Raw genomic sequence first — 21,480 nt, 5'->3', positions numbered from 1 at the left:
AATCTCTCTCCCATTGTCCTTAATATTTACTTAGTTGTTCAGTCTTCCTGTATGTAACCTGTCTTCCAACACATGTCCTCCCCTCCCTACCCCCTGTTCTTCTCACCCTACCTGGGCACTGCTATCTCCTGCTGGGCTGCACTCAGGTAGAGGCATTCTTCTTACCCTGTTCAGGCTCTGTCTTCCCACACCTGGCTGCTCTTCTGCAGAGAGGCTTTCCTCACCCTGCTTGGGCTCTGAATCCCCACACTGGACACTCTCCTACCCTCTTCATGTGGATGTCCTCATTACCTGCCCAGGCTCTGATACCCCATATCAGGCAATCCCTTTGCTCAAAAACCTTTCTTGCTCTGCCCCATCTAATGGTTTTATTATTGAATAGTTCAGGAAGGGGGGAGACTTTATTTGCTTTTAATTATTTTCTCAATCTACCATGAAGTTCAAAAACTAGAATAATATACCTTTTCCTGAATTTGATTTTGTTTTAGCAAAAACCATCACAAGATAATTAATGAGCTCCAGCCTGTTGAATATCAGTGAAAAACCAAAAGGAAAGTTGGAAATACCTGTACACCTGGCCTAGGAATATCTAGATAGCAACATTTTTGTTTTACTTCTACTAATTTGCTCTAAGATTTTGGGCGATTTTCTGAGCCTTAGTTTCCTCATCTACAATAAAAGTCAGTACCTTCTGTCATCTTATTCTTTGTTATAAGATTTGTGCTTTTGGATTCCAGGATTCTTTTTGGGCTTTGTGTCCCCGTTCACTGACTGAACAGGAAAAATTAAATAAACATGATATTTAAATTAGGATATTAATTTTGTCTTTTTTTAGAGGTATAGTAATCCTGAGATTTGTACTCGGGATTTATTTTTATTTGTTTACTTATTTATTTGAACTTGTATTTTAAGTTCAGGGGTACAAGTGCAAGTCTGTTACATAGGTAAACTTGTGTTGTAGGGGTTTGTTGTACAGATTTTTTCACCACCCAAGTATTAAGCCTAGTACCTATTAGTTATTTTTCCTGATCCTCTCTCTCCTCCCACCCTCCAAAAGGACCCACTGTGTATTGTTCCCCTCATGCGTCCATGTGTTCTCATCATTTAGCTCCCACTTATAAGTGAGAACATGAAGTATTAGGTTTTCTGTTCCTGTGTTAGTTTGCTAAAGATAATGGCCTTCAGCGCCGTCCATGTCCCTGCAAAGAACATGATCTTGTTCTTTTTTATGGCTGCATAGTATTCCATGGTGTATATATACTACATTTTATTTATCCAGTCTATCATTGATGAGCATTTAGATTGATTCCGTGCCTTTGCTATTGTGAATAGTGCTGCAGGGAATACACACATGTATGTGTCTTTATAATAGAATGAATGATTTATATTCCTTTCAGTATATACCTGATAATGGAATTGCTGGGTCAAACGGTATTTCTGTCTTTAGGTCATTGAGGAATCACCACACTGTCTTCCACAATGGCTGAACTAATTTACACTCCCACCAACCGTGTATAAGTGTTCCTTTTTCTCCACAACCTCACCAGTATCTGGGGTTTTTAATTTAATTTAGTTTAATTTTTTTTTTACTTGTTATAGTAGCCATTCTGACTGGTATTAGATAGTATTGTATTGTTTTTTATTGCATTTTCTAATGATCAGTGATATTGAACTTTTTTCATACGATTGTTGGCCACATGTATGTCTTTTGAAAAGTGTCTGTTCATGTCCTTTGCCCACTTTTTAATGGGGTTGTTTGGTTTTTTTCTTGTAAATTTGTTTAAGTTCCTGATAGATGCTGGATATTAGACTTAATATCAAATGTTCTCCCATTCCATAGGTCATCTGTTTACTCTGTTGATGGTTTCTTTTGCTGTGCAGAAGCTCTTTATTTTAATTAGATCCTATTTGTCAGTTTTTGCTTTTGTTGCGATTTCTTTTGGCATCTTCATGAAATTTTTGCCTGTGCCTATGTCCTAAATGGTATTGCCTGGGTTGTCTTCCAGGGTTTTTATAGTTTTGGGTTTTACATTTAAGTCTTTAATCTATCTTGTACAGGATATTTTAAAATGAAAATAAAGTATGTATACTATAATTTTTAAAATTTATAACATGTTTAAGGTATATAGCCGTATGCATGTATGCACTTTAACACAAGGATCAGTTCTAAGAAATGGAATTTCTGGCTAGGCACCATGGCTCACACCTGTAATCCTAGCATTTTGGGAGGCCAAGGTGGGTGGATTGCCTGAGCTCAGGAGTTTGAGACCAGCCTGGGCAACATGGTGAAACTCCGGCTCTACAAAAAACACAAAAATTAGCTGGACATGGTGGTGTGCACTTGTAATCCCAGCTACTTGGGAGGCTGAGGTAGAAGAATCACTTGAACCCAGGAGGTGGAGGTTGCAGTGAGCCGAGATCATGCCACTGCATTCCAGCCTGGGCAACAGAGCAAGGAGACTTTGTCTCCAAAAAAAAAAAAAAAAAAAGAAAGAAATGGAATTTCTGAGAGTGTCATGTTAAGAAAAGTAGATTGGGGTGGGAATATGTCCATATGGGGGCAGTACCAGCAGGAGGTAACTATCAGACCTGATGTTTTTGTAGAGCACAAATTTTTCATATTTGCTAGTTAATCCTTTCAATCACTCTGTATAATAAGGCAAGGATTCTTTTAACAGATAAGAAAATTGATGCTTCAAGATGTCAGTTACACAGTCATCGTTCGTTGAGCACGGACTAAATCCTAGGTCTCTACCTCTTAACTCCAGGCTTTTCCTACTACAACAAGCATTATAACATGTATCTCTCATTCCAGTCATTTGTTGTAAGAGCACTTATGGCTTTGAGGAAAGGGATGTATTCAAATTGAAGGGATCCTGTGTAATTTGTATATTCTGTAGACAGTGACTTATCTGCAAGAAATTCTTCTTACTGAAAGTAGGGTACTTTTTGCTTAAGATTCATATAGTCCATCCAGGATCTATATTCTTGCCTACTATATTATAAAAGAATTATGGGATATTTTAGGATGTTGCAGGCCCGGGAAGGGCTTAGTCAGTCATTTATTCATTTGCCCATTCATCAGTATGTGTTTTTCAGATATTATGTGCCAGGCACCATTCTAAACCTGTAGATACAGTGATGAAGAGATGTAGCACTTGCCCTCAGGGAACCATCTTTACAGTCTAGTGGAGGGAATATAAAATAAAATTGATGATTAGGATTAAATATGATATGAATTATAGTAAAAGTATTTACAAGTGGTAACTATTATAAGCTTGTTAAGGAAAAAGATAATTCATTTGTCTTTGTATATCTAGAACCAAACATAATTCTTTGTTCTATAAATGTTGAATAGAAACACTTCCTGAATAGGAACATTGGAAGAATAAATACATACGTCTTCTTGGGAAAATCGGGGAATGTTTTGCAGAGGTTGGAGCTGAGACTTGAAAGATTTTGTTGGTCAGGCCATATCAGACAAAGGAAACAACAGGTGCGGAGGCTTGAAAAGTTGTGGTATATTTGAGGAGTTACAAGTTATTGTGGTATATTTGGGGGTTTACAAGTTATAAGATGAAGTGTGAGGAGAGTGCAGATGAGGCTGGACCCCAGTAGTCAGGAACCAGAACACAGTGTTTATGTCCACCGGGACAAGAAGTTTAGATTTTGTCCCATAGGTAGCGAAGCAACACTATAGAATTTACAGCGCTTTCCTCAGCTCCAGAGCACTCTAAAAACGAAGAGAATTAGAAAACCAAGATGAGTAAATGATGTATATGACCTTACAATTTGCAAGACATTTTTCTCCTTCAATCTTCACAGCAGTCCTGCGAGGTATAATAATTATCTTTAAACTACAAATGAGAAAAGTAGATAGAGGAGAGATTTGTTTATTACATTCGTTCATTCATTCAGCAAATATTCAGGCACTAATCTACCCACTGGAAATATAATGATAAAATGAATTCACTTTCCTCATAGAAAGTGAGGATGATACGCACATGGTTACAGCTAAAAAGAAGTGTGCTAGATTTGATAATCTGATTCAAAATCTCAGGCTTTTTCTACTATACTACACAGTCTCTAAAGACCAATAGAATCACTGAATGGTGAAAACATTATTAAATTCTTTTTGTTTCAGCTATGTTTGTAGCTCTCATAATTAGCCTTATTTTATCCTGACTGTCCAGCTACTAAATTGCAATGTAAAGGAGGGAACTGATAAAAGGATGTCTCATCCTTTGGGAATCCTGGTTCTATTATTTCCCTTTTAATTTATCTCTCCAAGAATCTACTCTTTATTTTAATGTGGGACAAGTAACTATAAAATGTGATTTTTATAATAGAAAAAAGATTATATGGGGTTAGTTTTCTTTTTTTTTTCTCTTTTCTTTTTTTTTTTTTTTTTTTTTTTGAGACAGTCTCATTCTGTTGCTCAGGCTGGAGTGTAGTGGCGTGATCTTGGCTTACTGCAACCTCCACCTCCCGGGTTCAAGTGATTCTCTTGCCTCAACCTCTCGAGCAGCTGGAACTATAGGCGCAGGCCACCACTCTCAGCTAATTTTTGTGTTTTTAGTAGAGATGGGGTTTTGCCATGTGGACCAGGCTAGTTTTGAACCCCTGACCCCAAGTGATCCACCTGCCTTGGCTTCCCAAAGTTCTGGGGTTACAGGTGTGAGCCACTGTGCCCAGCCTGGGGTTAATTTTCAAATTTAATTCAGATGCCACAGAAAGGTTCCTAGCAATTTAGAAATGGCTGTAATAGCTGACTATTTATTATGTCTGTAGCAGTACCTTGATGATAACACTGTGGAAGCCGTGGCCTTTCGGAAGAGTGCAAAGGAATTACTGCAACTAGCAGCGAAAACATTAAACAAATTGGGAGTACCATTCTGGCTGAGCAGTGGAACTTGTCTAGGTAAAATTCTTACGACTTTCCATTTGTCTTTCTGTCATTTTGTCCTCTGGCTTTAGGGATTACTGCTTGAGATGACAAAATATCAGTGATATTTGAAGTGTCATATGTATAGACAGAATAAACAGGAGTGCATGCAGCAAGGATCTATTGATTTCCTTAAAGAAATTAATTTGAGAAATATAAAAAAGAATGTTAGAAAGGCCATGTTTGTGTTTACTCATAATTATAAATAATATGTATAAAATTTATATCAGAACATGTAGACTATACGATAGCCCCCCCTTATCCATGGACAATACATTCCAAGACCACCAGTGGATGCCTGAAATCTCCGATAGTACTGAACCATATACACACTGCTCTTTCCCCGTACATACATACCTATGATGATGTTTAATTTATAAATTAGGCACAGTAAGAGATGAACAACAATAAATAATAAAATGGAACAATTTTAACAATACTATAATAAAAGTTGTGTGAGTGTGATCTCTCTGTCTCTCAGAGTATCTTATTTTACTGTGCTCACTGTTCTTCTTCTTATGATGGTGTGAGATGATAAAATGCCTACATGATGGCATGAAGGGAGATGAAGGATGTAGGCGTTGTGATGTAGTGTTAGTCTACTATTGAAAATTTCCTGGGAGAATCGAGGAATGTGTCACAGAGGCTAAGTCTGAGCCCTGAAAGATTTGATTTAACACTTCTGAATTTTTTATTTCTGGACTTTACCATTTAATATCTTCAGATCGTGGTTGTCCACAGGTAACTGAAACTGCTAAAAGCAAAACCACGGATATGGGGGGACTACTATAGTTGATTCTCAGATAATCCTTAAATTAGCATTTTATTAGCATTTTATTATTTCTATCCCAAAGATTGTTATTGCCTTTTTTTGTAATTATAAGAAACCCTCTATTTCTTTACTTATATACCATTCAAACAGCTTGCATTGCACCAAATGTTTCTAATGAGAGGAACAGTAAAGGCAGTGTCATAAGGTCTTCCATCAATCTTTCCTAGGTCATTGGTAGTATCACTAACTAGACATCACTGTTCATCTGACATGGACATACAGACTTTTCTACAGTCCTTAAGCAAGTTGCTGTTAGAATCTGTGAGTGATTTCTGGGTCTCTGTCCACTGTCCACTAAATCAAACTTCTTTGGAATTTAGAATTATTTAGAATCTTGAATTTTGTTTTGTTTTTATTTGTTGTCTCTTGATTATCATGATAGTTAATTATAGCTATATTTGCTTTTTCTTTATAGTAACCATATCTATACAAAAGTTAATTCAACTCCTGCCTTTATAGGGATACGGTTGCCATCCAATTTATTGTTCAATTCAAGAGACTCGAGAGTGAAAGGAAGCACCATTAATAATGATGTTGGTACAACAGGCATAAGCTGGGATATATGGTTATCCTATCTATTAGCCTTTGTTGAAAATTTACATGGTTCTTCCTGCCAAGGAGCTTACTACTAGAATAAGCCAAAAAGAAAAAAAAAAAAAAAAAAAAGTAAATCTCACACATTTATGTGATATTTGCTTTAAGGTTTAATTTTTTAGAAACAAGATTGTTTTATAATGTGTGTCATCAAAGACACTTCATAGTCATTTGACATGATTTGCTTTGAGTTTTCAGTCCCATGATTTTCTTGACTTAAGGGCACTTATGAGGGAGTTGTATTAGATGATTTTTAAGAAAACTTTTATTTTTAATTGTTTATAATTCTTTAATAGAATTATTTTAGAATTCTAAACAATATTAACCAACAGCAATGCCTATAACGATAATCGCAGTCATTTATTTACTTTTGAAATATTGGAATGAAATGATTAGAAAGATCATAGGGGAGACCCAGGAGTCCTTAATAATATTAAGGTACATGTTTTATTTCTTCAGAACAGTGCTATAGCAACGAACTGAGAGCACATACATGGTAAACACTTAGAAATATCATTTGGCAGTGTGTTGAACATGGAAGCTGCTACTGCTTTTCTTTTTCATATGGCCCATCAGGTGGTCACTGTTGAGAGCTGTTAGGTTCTACAAATTATTGCTCAAGAAAAATATACTGGTTAAGCAAAAGAATTAAATATTTTTTGCATATCTTAACAGCCCCCTCTATCACTAGAGATTAATGATTAAACATTCTTATCAGCAACTTAGTATTATTAAAGCTAATGGTTTATTCAGAAACTAAAATATATCATGAAAGTTTTTGAGAAAGCTGAGAGTGCTCAGACAGTAAAAATAGATACATAGATAGAAGGTTCAGGTGACTGCTAAAAGTCATTTAGTTTGAGGTTTAATTTTTAAAAATAATTTTGGTAAAGCATCTTAAGTCTAATCCTGTGAAATAAAATCCATTCTGTAGCCCCAGCCACTCGAGAGGCCAAGGCAGGAGGATCACTTGAGCCAGGAGTTTGTGTACAGCCTGGGCAATATAGTGAGACTCTGTCTCTTTTAAAAAAAAGAAAAAAATCCTTGTTACAAATATAATTTATTATAATAACTAATTTTTTCCAAACCTACATTTTGTTAAAAAAATTTAATCTTCTTTTTAGGATGGTATCGACAATGCAACATTATTCCTTATAGCAAAGATGTTGACCTAGGAATTTTTATACAAGATTACAAATCTGATATTATTTTAGCATTTCAGGATGCAGGACTTCTGCTCAAACACAAATTTGGGAAGGTCAGTAACAAAAGTCGGCTTCATTTCATAAGTAACTTATCTCAATTGTAAAGTTTATATTAAGCAACTCAGATATGGTTAAGAATGCTACATATATAATTTTATCACTCAGTATTGACTAGGATGAGTTCAGCAGAAGCCTGTTACCACTTGTAATTTCTGCACTGTCTAGGCAAAAGCAAGAAAATCTGGCTTTCTACTGGGTTGGTGTAAAAGTAATTGTGGTTTTTGCCATTACTTTTGCACCAACTAATAATGATAAGAAAAGAAGGATCTTGAACTCTTATAGGTGAATGTATTGCTATTATATTAGGCAACAATGTAATATAAAATCAATAAAATGTATAATATACAATTAATATAATAAGTAAGAATCCCACCCACCATACCTGAAGTTGCATTGTTTCTCATGAGTCATTTAATTTATAGATGTCATTATCAACATAAAATATTCTATTGATTGCTAAGGGATAGAAATATAGAATCATTTCAAATAAGTACTTCAATTTCTTGTTTATCTTATATGTCCTATGCTATAGCAGTTTGCTCAGACGTCAACTAGGGATAGGTCATTGGGGCCTAGATGAAATCTCCCTCTAGACAATTTGATTCCTATGCCCTAAGCCCGTGATCTCTTGCAATCATCTTGTTCTTAATTTGCTTGTCCCCTCGGAGGTGTTATCCTACAAGCAAGTAAAAATATGTTTAGTCGGCCAGGCGCGGTGGCTCACGCCTGCAATCCCAGCAGTTTGGGAGGCCAAGGTGGGTGGATCACGAGGTCAGGAGATTGAGACCACGGTGAAACCCCATCTCTACTAAAAATACAAAAAAAATTAGCCGGGCGTGGTGGCGAGCGCCTGTAGTCCCAGCTACTCGGGAGGCTGAGGCAGGAGAATGGCGTGAACCCAAGAGGCGGAGCTTGCAGTGAGCCGAGATCGCGCCACTGCACTCCAGCCTGGGCGACAGAGCAAGACTCCATCTTAAAAAAAAATATGTTTAGTCACCAGAAAATTATTTTTTCCATAATAAATAGTTATTTTATTTTACTAAAAAATATAAATAAAATATTTTACTGAGGTCAAAGTCAAGTAACAGAGCTCTGGTTATTCAGCAAACATTTATCAAACATTCACTATAAGTATGGCACTGTCCTCTGCACCTGGGACACAAAGATGAATAAATGATAGTTCTTACCCTTGAGAAGCTCACTGTCTAATTGGGAGGGGGAAAGACTGCATAAATAATTCTTCTGTGATGAGTGCTGTGGCCGACAGATGTACCAAGTCCAAAGGGAACGTAATTATTTGTATGAAAAGTTTTCTTTAGGGAAATGTTCTCAGAATTATTTATTTTTTTTACCTTAACTTTTATTTTTTTCTTTTTTCCGTGTGTAGTATAATGATCTAAGCTATTTACGTATGTGGCTATGAGGAATGCCACTTTACTTAAGTACTTATTGATTGATTGTTATGAGAGACTTATTTCCTCATAGTTTTACTTGGGTTATTAAAGGAAATAATATTTCTTTGGTTCTTTTCCTTTTTTAGTCAGAAAGCTGCTCTGGAATAGGATGTTTCTATTTTTTTCTGCAGTGATAATTACCATAAGTCATTTACTCTGAGTTATCATCAATAGTAAGAAACATTGTTTTAGATGCAGTTAAGAAATTAAATGATATGTTGCTGATGCATCCCAATTTCAGAGGTGCCTTAACTTGAAAAAATGTGCATCTTAGAATGAATACTCTATGTATATAAAACTTAAGAATCTGTTTATTTTTTTTTAAAAAAAAGGTTTTTAAAAATGTATTTCGTTTGTTTCAGTGTGTGAAGGTTTTCATCTTCCCCATAGGTAGAAGACAGCTTCGAACTATCCTTCCAGGGAAAAGATGATGTAAAACTTGACATTTTTTTCTTCTATGAAGAAACTGATCACATGTGGAATGGAGGCACTCAGGCCAAAACAGGAAAAAAATTCAAGTATGAATCAAATAAGTACTTATTTATAAAGGCACTACAGAAATAATTTCAGGAGGTAGAAATACAGAAGTAACTGAAAATGAAAAGAAAACCAGAAATCTCTTTCAAGACTCCGTTATTAGCTAACACTTTCTTAGCTTACCCATAGAGTCCAGTTATGCCTGTGAAGTAAGAATACCAATAAGGACGGTTTGTGAGGAGGAAGTGTCCCTGGGTTTGTCAGTCCAAGTTGATGATACAGCTGGTCTATTCTCAGTTCTGAGAGAGAGAATGAGAATGGGAACCTGAAGAGCATGGGTTTTAGAGTCAGGCTGACCTGGGAAACCTTAGCTCCACTCTAATTTGTGGCCTTAGATTTTCTGAACAGTAATCATTTTATCCATTACATTGAGTAATACTGCTATGTGTCAGGCACTATTCTGAACGTTTTACATATATTAACCCATCTAATCCTCATAACAACCTTCAGAGGTAGATATTCTGAAGCCAGTGTGATTGCTGTTGAATCTCAGCTCTTTATTTTACCAGCTGTATTACCTTGAGCAAGTTATTTAACCTCTCTGCGTAAGTTTCCTCAGCTGTAAAATGGAAATTATAGTAGAAATTGCCACATAGAGTGGTTTTAAGGATTAAAAGAATTAATATACAAAAAGAGCTTTGAGGAGTGTCAGGATGTCCTGGGTGCTAAGTAATTATCACCTGCTGTTACTAATACTACTATAGTAGTAGTAGTAGTAGTAGTAGTAGCAGCAGTAGCAGTAGCAGTAGCAGTAGTAGTAGTAGTAGTAGTAGTAGTAGTAGTAAAGAAAACTATTTCTCTTTTTATTCTCATGAGAAATTTACAGATTAGAGACCTGTATAATTATCTCAATATTAAACTGTTACGTCTATTCTTAGAGAACTTCTATAAAAGTGTCGCCTTTTTTCTAAGAAAGATAATTTCTAGAGCCAGTATTAGAGTCCTGTTATTCTTAAATTACTTTCTAAGGCTTGAATTTTGACATGATCCGAAACCTGCAAACCTCAAAAGGACTGTTCATTTCCAACTACTACATTTCTGGAGAGAAAAATCTTCTTTCATTCTGCTTTAACAGCTCTTTATAGTAGCAGTGTTTGGGAAGTGTGAAGTGTTCTGATTATTTAACAAGAGAAATGAGCAGTGATAGAACTGTCTGGACAGATGGTGTGAGTCCCAGATTTTCTATCATGTTACTGTGACCTTAAAAGGCAGAGAAAAGAACAGGAGATGGCTGAGTAGAGTAGTTTCTTTGGAAGATTCCCCCAGCCATATGCCATTTTTATTCTTTTCAGCACTGTTTACTTTAAGAAAATGTAGTATTTTTAACACTACTATTCCTTGGGGATGAAGAAAAACAAAATGTTTAAAGCTAGTCGAAGGGTCTTTTTAATGTATTTTAAATTTTTGAATAGATTATATATTACATAGTTAAAATATTCCAAGAATATAAAGGATAGTGTGAAAAGTAAACCTTTCTCAATCCTCTGCCCTTCTTTTTCCCGTTTCTAGTTGCCGTTTCCAGAGATAACCATGATTACTCATTTCTTATGTATCCTTTCAGAGACAAACATATGCTTGTATACATACAGTGTTTACATTCACCTCTCCCCCTTTACACAAATAGTATTATAGTATATTACACACTGTCTGTTATGTTCTTTTCCTCACGTATCTATGTATCTTGGAAAATGTTCCAAATGAGTATGTATAGAAATAGCTGCATTTTATTCCATTGTATGGCAATACCATAATTTATTCAACCAATTCCCTATTGATGAATATTTAGGCTGTTTCCAGTAGTTTACTGTGACCCTCAGTTCTGCAATCACTATCTCTGTCCATATGTCTTTATGCACACGTGTGAAACCCTGTGCAGGATAAAGTATTAGACTCAAATTTAGGGGCTAAAGGGAATATAAGCATATTTCAATTTTGATAGATATTGCCAAATTGCCCTCCAAAGATGCTTCCCCAATTTATATTCTCAACCACATGGTTTGAGAATATGGGTTTATTTTTTAAATGCGCACTATCTATAAAGAGAGGTAAACTTGCTCAATATTTGCCACTAATCAATAACTAATCAATTACTTGTAATCAGTAACTAAATCTACCATACACCAAATATAGTTGGGAGCACATTGGAATTATTGTTGAAACTAGTCAGTATAATGTATCATCTCACCTTCTCCGAAGGTCTTTTTGTCTTTATAATAACCTATTTTTTATTTTATATATAGTTCATTCTGAGAAAAGCTTAGTAATATAGAATGCTTACTATTTTTTAAAAGGCAGAAGAGGAACTCAAGAAGGAAGAAAAAAGATTTTCTTTCTAAACTACTCTGCAGGCCTACAGAATGATATCTTTGGTCCTAAGATTTAACAATATATTAAAAGTAATAATAAAGATATAGCTACCAGGATATCTGCTAGCTATCAGGCACTATGATAGGTAGTATATATATATATATATATATATATATATATATATATATATATATATATATATATAATCTGGTTAATCCTCATGCTATCCCTGTGGGTTCAGTATTCTCACCTCCAGTTAGATATTAGGAAACTAAAGCTCAGAGTGAAGTAACTTACTGGAGGCTTTTGACTGTTAATGGCAAGACCAAGATTTAATGCCAGACCTGTTTGACCCTTAAGCCTAAATGCTTTCTTCTTAGAGTTAATAGGTTAAGTGAATTAGTACATCTAATGCATTTAGAACAGTACCTGGCACATTGTAAGTATTGTGTAAGTAGTAGCTACTGTCAGTACTGTATTATTGTTACTGTTACTATTATTATTACCATGCTGCACCGGCATAAGGTATAGTACCTTCAGCACAGTGGTAAATTGGATTAGTAATTTTCTAGGCAGGCATTTTCTTCCTCCGTCTCATAATACTCATTCCGTCTTTAGTTCTCAGTCTTTCACTTCTCTATAGGAAGCCCTTCTTTTACCTGAAATCCAAATTCCATTTAAAAATATTGACTGGATTCTTTATTCTGTTTTTCTCCAGCATCCAAATCTGCCAATAATAAAAGTGATGAATATAATAACTATGACTCCAGAATGTGAAGTTTTTAATTCAACTTCACATTTCCTAAAGATGCTGCCTAGATTTATTTGGTTTGTTTCTTTCCTTCCCATTTTGAATCAACTGGTATGGGTAGAAGCCAGAAGTTTGAAAGGTAATAATAATAGTTAACTTTATTGAATACTTACTATAAGCCAATCAATATGCCAAGCTTTTATATGTGTTATCTTATTTAATCCTCACAATAAGTTTATAAAGGAGATTTTATCATCATCACCTTTATTTTATAGATGAGCAAATTAAGGCAGACCTGAGTCAGACCTAGGGGTGTATCACTTCAGAGCCCATGTTCTTACTATGCCAGACCTAGGGGTGTATCACTTCAGAGCCCATGTTCTTACTATGTTAGTGTCACCATGATCTGTATCATGTTGTAAATACCCCTTCCATGAAAACATTATCAGGGTAATACAACTACTGCTACATCCTCTAATAGGAAATCTACTCCTTGGGCTAGTAGTGGGTTCCTTATACCTTCTGATAGTTGCAGCTTCTGCTTATTGGATAGATCTTCAGAAAATTCAGATTCATCCTCTGTGGACCACACTCCCATCCAAGTGTGGATCCTATGTAATTTATCACTTCATTTCTGTAAAATGTATTTACTAACTGCTATGTGCTAAGGATACTGATGTGACTGTAACTTAGTTTCTGCTCTTAAGGATCTCATGATCTAGACCATGAGACATGTTAAAGTACTCTGATAGCAGTACTGTAATCAAATATGTATAATCTATAGTTGAAGTACCAAATCAGCCATATCTAGAAACAATGGCAAAGAAGTGTGGCTTACAAGTAGAGAAATTTGTTAGGTAGACTTAGGAGAAATGTGGAAAAAGTCCTAAAAATAGGTTTATTTAATGATTTTTAAATTAGTTTATTTCCATTTTTTAATTTAAAAAATTTTGTGGGCATCTGTATACATAAAGCAAAAACTTTAAGGGGTTCTTTCCTTCAATAGATACCCAAAGGTAGAATTATTAAGTCAAAAGATATGAGCCTTTCATTCATGACTCCCCTGATAGTTTCTTTGAGTAACTTTTTTTTTCCACTTTCTTTTTATTATCCCAAGGTATCTTCTATCATAAAACCAGGTCAGTCATTAGTAGCAAGTTACCAACAATTATTACTTTTCTGGCCAGGCACAGTGGCTCATGCCTTTAATCCCAGCACTTTGGGAGGCCAAGGTGAGAGAACTGCTTGAGCACAGGAGTTTGAGACCAGCTTGGGCAACACAATAAACCCTGGCTTTATATAAAAATTTTTTAAAAATTACCCAGGCATGGTGGCATGTGTCTGTGGTCCCAACTACATGGGAGGCTGAGACAGGAGGATCGTCTGAGCCCAGGAAATCTAGGCTGCAGTGAGCCACATTTGCACCACTGTACTCCAGCCTAGGTGACAGAGCAAAACCAGAAATAAAAAAAAAAAAGAAAAGAAAAAAAAATCATTACTTTTCTCTTAACTATTACTAACATCAGCTGGCTTTTAGTATACATCTAACCCGTTCCCTGTCATCCCAGTCTCCCTTTCAAAATCCAGCTTTAAAATATTACAGTGCATTTAGAATGTCTAGTTATAGGTGTTTGTTAGACACTTATTATGTAGAGACTTTTATATTTAAGCTTTATACAAGTGTGATTTTAGCTGAGTGAGCCCAGGAATTAGAAGACTGAATTCAAATCTGAGTTCTATTTTTTTGTGTCATATAAACCTTCTGAGCTTCAGATTTCTCCTCTTAAAATGGGAATAACACTGCGTACTTCACAGGGTACAATGCTTAGATTAAATAATGTGTAGTTACCTGATTCAGTGCTTGGCACATAATAGATTCACAACTGTTTGCTAATTCAACAGGCAGAGCATAGAAGTCTGATTAGGAAGATTCATTGCTAGGTAGCAATTAGAAAAAAAATGACATAGTAGTGAATTAAAGCCTACTAAATGTTACAAAGATGAATATAAACTTGTATTACATATAACTGCAGAGAGATATAGTTTATAGGAAAAAAATGTAAAGAGTATTGATTCTATGGAAGTTTTCTCTGAAAGTGAGGGTTGAGTCAGCACAATTTGAGCGAATATTGTTGAATGGGGAATTGCTATTAAGTTAGATTTGGTTGCCTCTAGGAAAAGACTTAGGGCCATGTAAAGATGATATTGGGCAATGCTGGTAAACTGGTTAGTTGCCAGAAAGTCTTGTTGTTTGGTGAGGTTTTTGACTGGATGTAATAACGAATCTCTCTCATAAGGCTTTTGGCAGAGAATGTAGTAAGACACAAGTCCTGTTGAGGAATATTGTTCTTGCTAGTGTGTGTAAGCATGGAAAGCTGGTATAGTGAGGAAGACTTGGGTGGTTGAGGACCTGTGCTAAACATTAGGTGACTGGAAGAAATTGTAAAAGGACTTAGTAACATGCCTGGCTGTGAACAAGGGGAGTCCAAGAAAACTAAGTGTCCAAAATAACATGTAAGTTTATAATCTTAGAGCTAGAAAAAAATTAGGAAATAGTGGATTATTATGTTTTTAATTGAAGTGTAACATACATATGGAAAACTATACAAAGCAAATGTATGGCTCCAAGAATTACCAAATGAACAAATGTGTAACCAGCACCCCAGTAAAAAAAAAAATAGGTATTTGTCAGCACCCCAGAAACCCACATCATTTTCCCTCACGATCATAGCTCCTATTTCCCACAAGGTAACAGCGATGCTAACTTCTGATATTACAGTTTAGTTTTAACTGTTTTTTTATTTTATATAAACTAGATGGTATGTTGCTGGCTTCTTTTCATTCAACATTGTATTTGTGAGAACCATCCATATTTTTGCATGTTGTAGCTCTTCAGTCATTTTCTTTGCTGTGTAGTAAATTGTATGAATATATCACAAATATTTATTAAGTCCACTAACCCAAATATTAGTTGGATATTTGGGTTGCTTTCAATTTGGGGCTATTATAGATGATGCTGTAGTGAACATTTCTGTACATTTCTTTTAGTGCCCCGGTACATGCTTATCTTAGTTTGCTCAGGCTACTGTAACAAAATACCATAAACTGGGTGGCTCATAAACAGAAATTTATTTCTCAGGGTTCTGGATGATGGGAAGTCCAAGATAAAGTACCAGCATGGGGCCGGGCGCGGTGGTTCACGCTTGTAATCCCAGCACTTTGGGAGGCCGAGGCGGGCGGATCACGAGGTCAGGAGATCAAGACCACGGTGAAACCCTGTCTCTACTAAAAATACAAAAAATTAGCCGGGCGTGGTGGTGGGCGCCTGTAGTCCCAGCTACTGGGAGAGGCTGAGGCAGGAGAATGGCGTGAACCCGGGAGGCGAAGCTTGCAGTGAGCCGAGATTGAGCCACTGCACTCTAGCCTGGGTGACAGAGCAAGACTCCGTCTCAAAAAAAAAAAAAAAAAAAAAAAAAAGAAAGAAAAGAAAAGTAACAGTATGGTCAGGTTCTGGTGAAGGCCCTCCTCCTGGTTGCAGACTGCTGATTTCTCCTCACATGGTGAAAGGAGCAATCAAGCTTCCTTAGGCCTTTTTTATAAAGGTTCCATTCATGAGTGTTTCACCCTCATGACCTAATCACCTCCCAAAGGTCTTACCTCTTAATACCGTCACCTCGGAGGTTAGGATTTCAGCATATGAATTTTGAGGAGACATAAACATTCAAACCACAGCAATGTTTTTCTATTGGGTTTACACATAAAGTGTGGGATTGCTTGGTCGTAGGGTATTCATGTGTTCAATTTCAGCATATTGTTTACAAATAGTTTTCCAAAGTTATTCCAAGTTATATTCCAGTATGTTGTAGAAATTTCCATTGCCCCACATTTTTACCAATGCTTGGCATTGTCAGACTTCTTAATTTGTAACCATTTTGGTAGGTGTGTAGTGTTACCAAATTGTAGTTTAGATTTCCATTTCCTTGACTTAATGAAGGCAAGTTCATGTTTACTGACCATTTGGATATCCTCTTTTGTGAGTTACCTGCTGAGTATCTTGTTTTTTCTGAGTTGTCTGTCTTTTTCTTACTTGAAAATATCTTCTCCCAATTTGTGCCTTTCTTCTTTATTATTTATTTATTTATTTGAGACAGAGTTGTCACCTAGGCTGGAGTGCAGTGGTGTGATCTCGGCTCACTGCAACCTCCACCTCCCAGATTCAAGCAGTTCTCATGCCTCAGCCTCCCGAGTAGCTGGAATTACAGGCACGTTCCATCATACCTGGCTATTTTTGTATTTTTAGTAGAGATGGGGTTTCACCATGTTGCCCAGGCTAGTCTCAAACCCCTGACCTCAAGTGATCTGCCCTCCTCGGCTTCCTAAAGTGATTGGATTACAGGCATGAGCTGCTGTGCCAGCTCTTCTTTAGTGATTTTTGGTCAATAAAAACTTATTTTAATGTAGTTCAGTTTATCTATTATGGCTAGTATTATCGTCTCCTGTTTAAGAAATCTTTCCCTATCTCAAGGTAATGAAGCTATTCCTCTTGTACTACCTTCTAGAAACTTTATTCTATATGTAATATGAAGTAAAGATCAAGTTTAGACTCTGTACTTTATTTGGATTCACTAGCTTTTCTACTAATGTGCTTTTTCTGTTCTAAGATCTAATCCAGGATACCACATTGCATTTAGGCACTCTACCTTTTGAAACTTTATTTTGGTCCAAGATTTTAAGCTTGTCACTAGTAATACTAGATTATCATACATCATTGCATGTCCCACTTCTGCTCATTCAAGGGCCTTGCATTGCTGTCTGTTTGAACTAGCTTCTTGGTACCTCAGTCTGGAAATAATCTTCTCTTCCTCTGCATTTCTATAGATTTTCTTTTTCTTTACCTCTCTCATGCTTTATTGGAGTACTTTTGCTGATTTGTCTGTCCTTTTTATGTGATAGATAAAATCAGGCCTGGTACATGTTTGGCTAAGTGAGACCTGAGCCCTACATGAAACTAAGTCAGATCCTCTTAAGTGTAGTCTGCACTGTTTTGTTAAGATGATAGGGTGACACCAGGTTGATGACTTGATCCAACCTAACGCGGTTGGAGAATTAAAACTATAGAGTTAAGTTAGCCTAGTCATTTTGAATCATTCTGCTTCGCAAGAAGTTAGAAGACTAGAGGTATTTGTTGAATCCTCACTCATTGTCTCTTTCAGCTTCACAGATTGATAACTGTGCTCCTACAGTTGTAACTCCAAGAAACACATTTGTCTTTTTAGTACTTACAGCTGTGAAGCTAAAGGCAAATTTGAATAATTTCTTTAAATGAGTGTATTTAAAACATTGACTTTTCTATGAATGATCTCATATTTTCTGCTCTGTTTATGCCTTTATATTTTACAACATACAGATTATGTCTTAGGTCTCCTTAATTATACCTCCAAACCTCTAGTAAGTAGCAGGTGCAAAATTGAGGAACTGAGGGAAGAACTTTGAATGCTTATTATATGGGAATTGTATACTTATACAATATGTAGAAGTGGCAGTTATTTATATAGCAAGCTTTGTTTATTTTTTTAAGAGAAGATTGCCTCCAGATGAATCAACAGCAAATCTTTCATTTATATGAAGTAAGTTACATTTTTTAAAACTGTCGTATAGTTTGAACATAATTCTATATTATATAGGATAGTATTCTAAGAGAAATAAAAGTGTATTTTCAGTAAAAGACTTGTACACAAATGTTTATAGTAGTCTTACTCATACTAGCAAGAAATGGAAGCAACCCAAATGCCTATCTTCTGGTGACTAGTTATAAAATTATGATATATTCAAACAATGGACTACCACTGAGCAATGAGTAGCAATGAACTACTGATAAATGCAATAACATGGATGAATTTCTAAAACATGATGTTAAGTGAAAGAAGTCAGATAGGAAGAGTATATACTGTGTATTTGCTGTTATTTGAAATTGCACAGGAAAAACCCATCAAGAGTGTAATAAGATCAGTGGTTGCCTAGGACCAGGGTGGGTTGATTGCTTGACTGCCAAGGGGCACAGGGAACTTTGAACGAGGGGTTGGTAGAAATGTTCTATATCTTGGTTATTGTGGTTACACAGGTGTATACATTTGTCAAAACTCATCACTTAAGATAGATGCATTTCATTATACATAAGTTATACCTCAAAAGAAGTTACCTTAAAAGTTTAAGACCAGGCACAGTAACCCATCAGCATTTGGGGAAGACCTGGTGAGAGGATCACTTGAGCCCAGGAGTTCGAGATAAGCCTGGGCAACATAGGGAGACCCCATGTCTACAAAAAAATAAAAACTAAACTTAAAAAAGGTTAAAAAGATAAAAAACAGTTTGTGACTTAGAAAACTGATGCTAAGAGAAAAAGGGTCTGAGATCACAGGTTGAAACAGAGGGATATATGGGACCAAAAGCAATGAATTTGATCAGGGCAGACCTAATTGCAATGATAAACTTTGAGACTTTCACATATGATTAAACAAATTGTGTAATATGATAGTAAAAAAGCCTTTTGTATTGAGTATGAAAATTGAAACTGTAATTTAATTCTTTTAAAAATTATCCATTATATACAAGGAGAAATCCTGTAAAAACTGTCTGAAGGAAAGCAAGCACAACTGGAGTCTAACTGGTTGTTGAAGTGCCATAGATCTAGTTCTGGGAAGTTATGTGGTTATCTAGAGCTATAGAGTTTTTGGAAGTTCTGTAGTTATGTCCCAAGGCTTTGTCCTCTGGCATTGAGGAAAACTTTAGTACTTGTTTTACATTGATAGTTTTTAATGTAGTCATTATGTATGTGTATATATACATGCTGCTCTAAAGACACATACACACATATTTATTGCGGCACTATTCACAATAGCAAAGACTTGGAACCAACCCAAATGTCCATCAGTGATAGACTGGATTAAGAAAATTTGGCACATATACACCATGGAATACTATGCAGCCATAAAAAAGGATGAGTTTATGTCCTTTGTAGGGACATGGATGAAGCTGGAAACCATCATTCTGAGCAAACTGTCGTAAGGACAGAAAACCAAACACCGCATGTTCTCACTCATAGGTGGGAATTGAACAATGAGAACACCTGGACACAGGGTGGGGAACATCACACACCGGGGCCTGTCATGGGGTGGGGGGAGAGGGGAGGGATAGCATTAGGAGGTATACCTAATGTAAATGACGAGTTAATGGGTGCAGCACACCAACGTGGCACATGTATACATATGTAACAAACTGGCACGTTGTGCACATGTACCCTAGAATTTCAAGTATAATAAAAAAAAAAAGAAGAAAAAGAAAAAAGAAAAATCTGGGGTGGCTGGCTTTAGTTTATACTCAGCTGTGTTACATTAACTCTCTCAAAACAAAAACTAGGTCAGTAAATGTGATCATTAGTTAAAATGTGAAAATGATAAAATTTTCTAGAAAAATAAATACCAAAATCAACTCAAAAAGATCTAGATAACCTATATTCATTCAAGACATTGAATTAGTAATCAGAAATCCTCCTTTCTCCCTCTTCCCTACCAGAGGATACTAAAACCTGGAAAGTTCGCTGCAAAGTTTTACTGTGCCTTCACAGGACAGATTATCCCTATATTGTACAGCTTATTTCAGGCAATAGAAAAAGAGAAAACTAAGTAACTATTTTATGAGAGTGATAGCAAAAGTGGACATGGACAATATAAAAAAAAAATTTTAAGGGAAATTGCTGTCTCAGTGAATATGGTGAAAAAATACTAAATGAATAGAATTTTGTAGTGTGTACATATTAGTGTAATTCTCTGTATTAAAGGATTAAAAGATTAAAGAAATAAAAACTCTATGATTGTTTTAATAGATGACATTAAAATTTTTTGATAAATTTTATAATTAACCAAAAGGAGAGAGACCTCTTAGCAAATTTGGATTAAAAGGAATCTGGGTTGGGCACGGTGGCTCACATCTGTAATCTCAACATTTAGGGAGGCCGAGGCGGGTGGATCACTTGAGGCAGGAGGTCAAGACCAGACTGGCCAACATGGTGATACCCCGACTCTACTAAAAATAGAAAAATTAGCCAGGTGTGGTGGTGTGCGCCTGTAATCCCAGCCACTCCAGAGGCTGAGGCAGGAGAATTGCTTGAACCCGAGAGGTGGAGGTTGCAGTGAGCTGAGGTTGCACCACTGTACTCCAGCCTGGGTGACAAAGCAAGACTGTCTCAAAAAAAAAAAAAAAATCTGAAATTTCTTTTACCTAATAAAGAGAATATAACAAAAACCTAGAGTGAGCAATCATGTTTAATGATAAAACTTTAGAAGCCTTTCCATTAAAATCAGAAAAACGTTAGGAATGTGTGCTAGCCCTGCTTCTATTAAACAATATGCTAGAGGGCTTAGGCACTGGAATGACATGAGAAGAAATTAAAAGTTAAAAGAAGAGAAAAAATTGGTAGTGAGAATAAACCATTTATGTTTTGCAGGAAATTCTTGTCAAGAATGGCTCTACTGCCCCAACTCTAGAGTTAATGTAAAACTTAAGTTTAAAAAAGTCAGGTTCAGTTATAGTTGATGTTGTCTCTATCTCTCTGAGCCTAGTAATAATAAAACGCTGTTGGTTCTGGGATAGTGGGAGAACTTCCTTTTCATTTAGCAGTTATATTCATAGGTTGTGCTTAAATTGATTGTAATTAAACTGATGAAATTATCCAACTACCACCAAGTAGTTGTATAGATTTTAAGGATATCTGTGAGGGAAAAAAATGGTCTATTCCA

The 21,480-nt window shown here is 35.9% G+C and overlaps 1 protein-coding gene across 7 annotated transcripts in view; it reads left to right on the top strand.

Moving 5' to 3' along the window:
* Positions 1-21,480, top strand: part of LOC129479063 (T-cell acute lymphocytic leukemia protein 2) — a 104,723-nt gene that overhangs the window by 51,583 nt on the left and 31,660 nt on the right. For all 7 annotated transcript variants that reach the window (XM_055271602.2, XM_055271601.2, XM_063636863.1 and 4 more), the window contains 3 exons: positions 4,792-4,921; positions 7,496-7,629; positions 9,481-9,608. In XM_055271602.2, coding sequence (XP_055127577.1) covers positions 4,792-4,921; positions 7,496-7,629; positions 9,481-9,608 — 392 coding nt within the window. The remainder of the gene's footprint in view (positions 1-4,791; positions 4,922-7,495; positions 7,630-9,480; positions 9,609-21,480) is intronic.

Source organism: Symphalangus syndactylus, chromosome 3, assembly GCF_028878055.3.
Source record: "Symphalangus syndactylus isolate Jambi chromosome 3, NHGRI_mSymSyn1-v2.1_pri, whole genome shotgun sequence".
Classification (NCBI taxonomy): Eukaryota; Metazoa; Chordata; class Mammalia; order Primates; family Hylobatidae; genus Symphalangus; species Symphalangus syndactylus.
The sequence above is the reverse complement of the archived record's forward strand: the minus strand, read 5'-3'. Positions and strand labels throughout refer to the sequence as shown.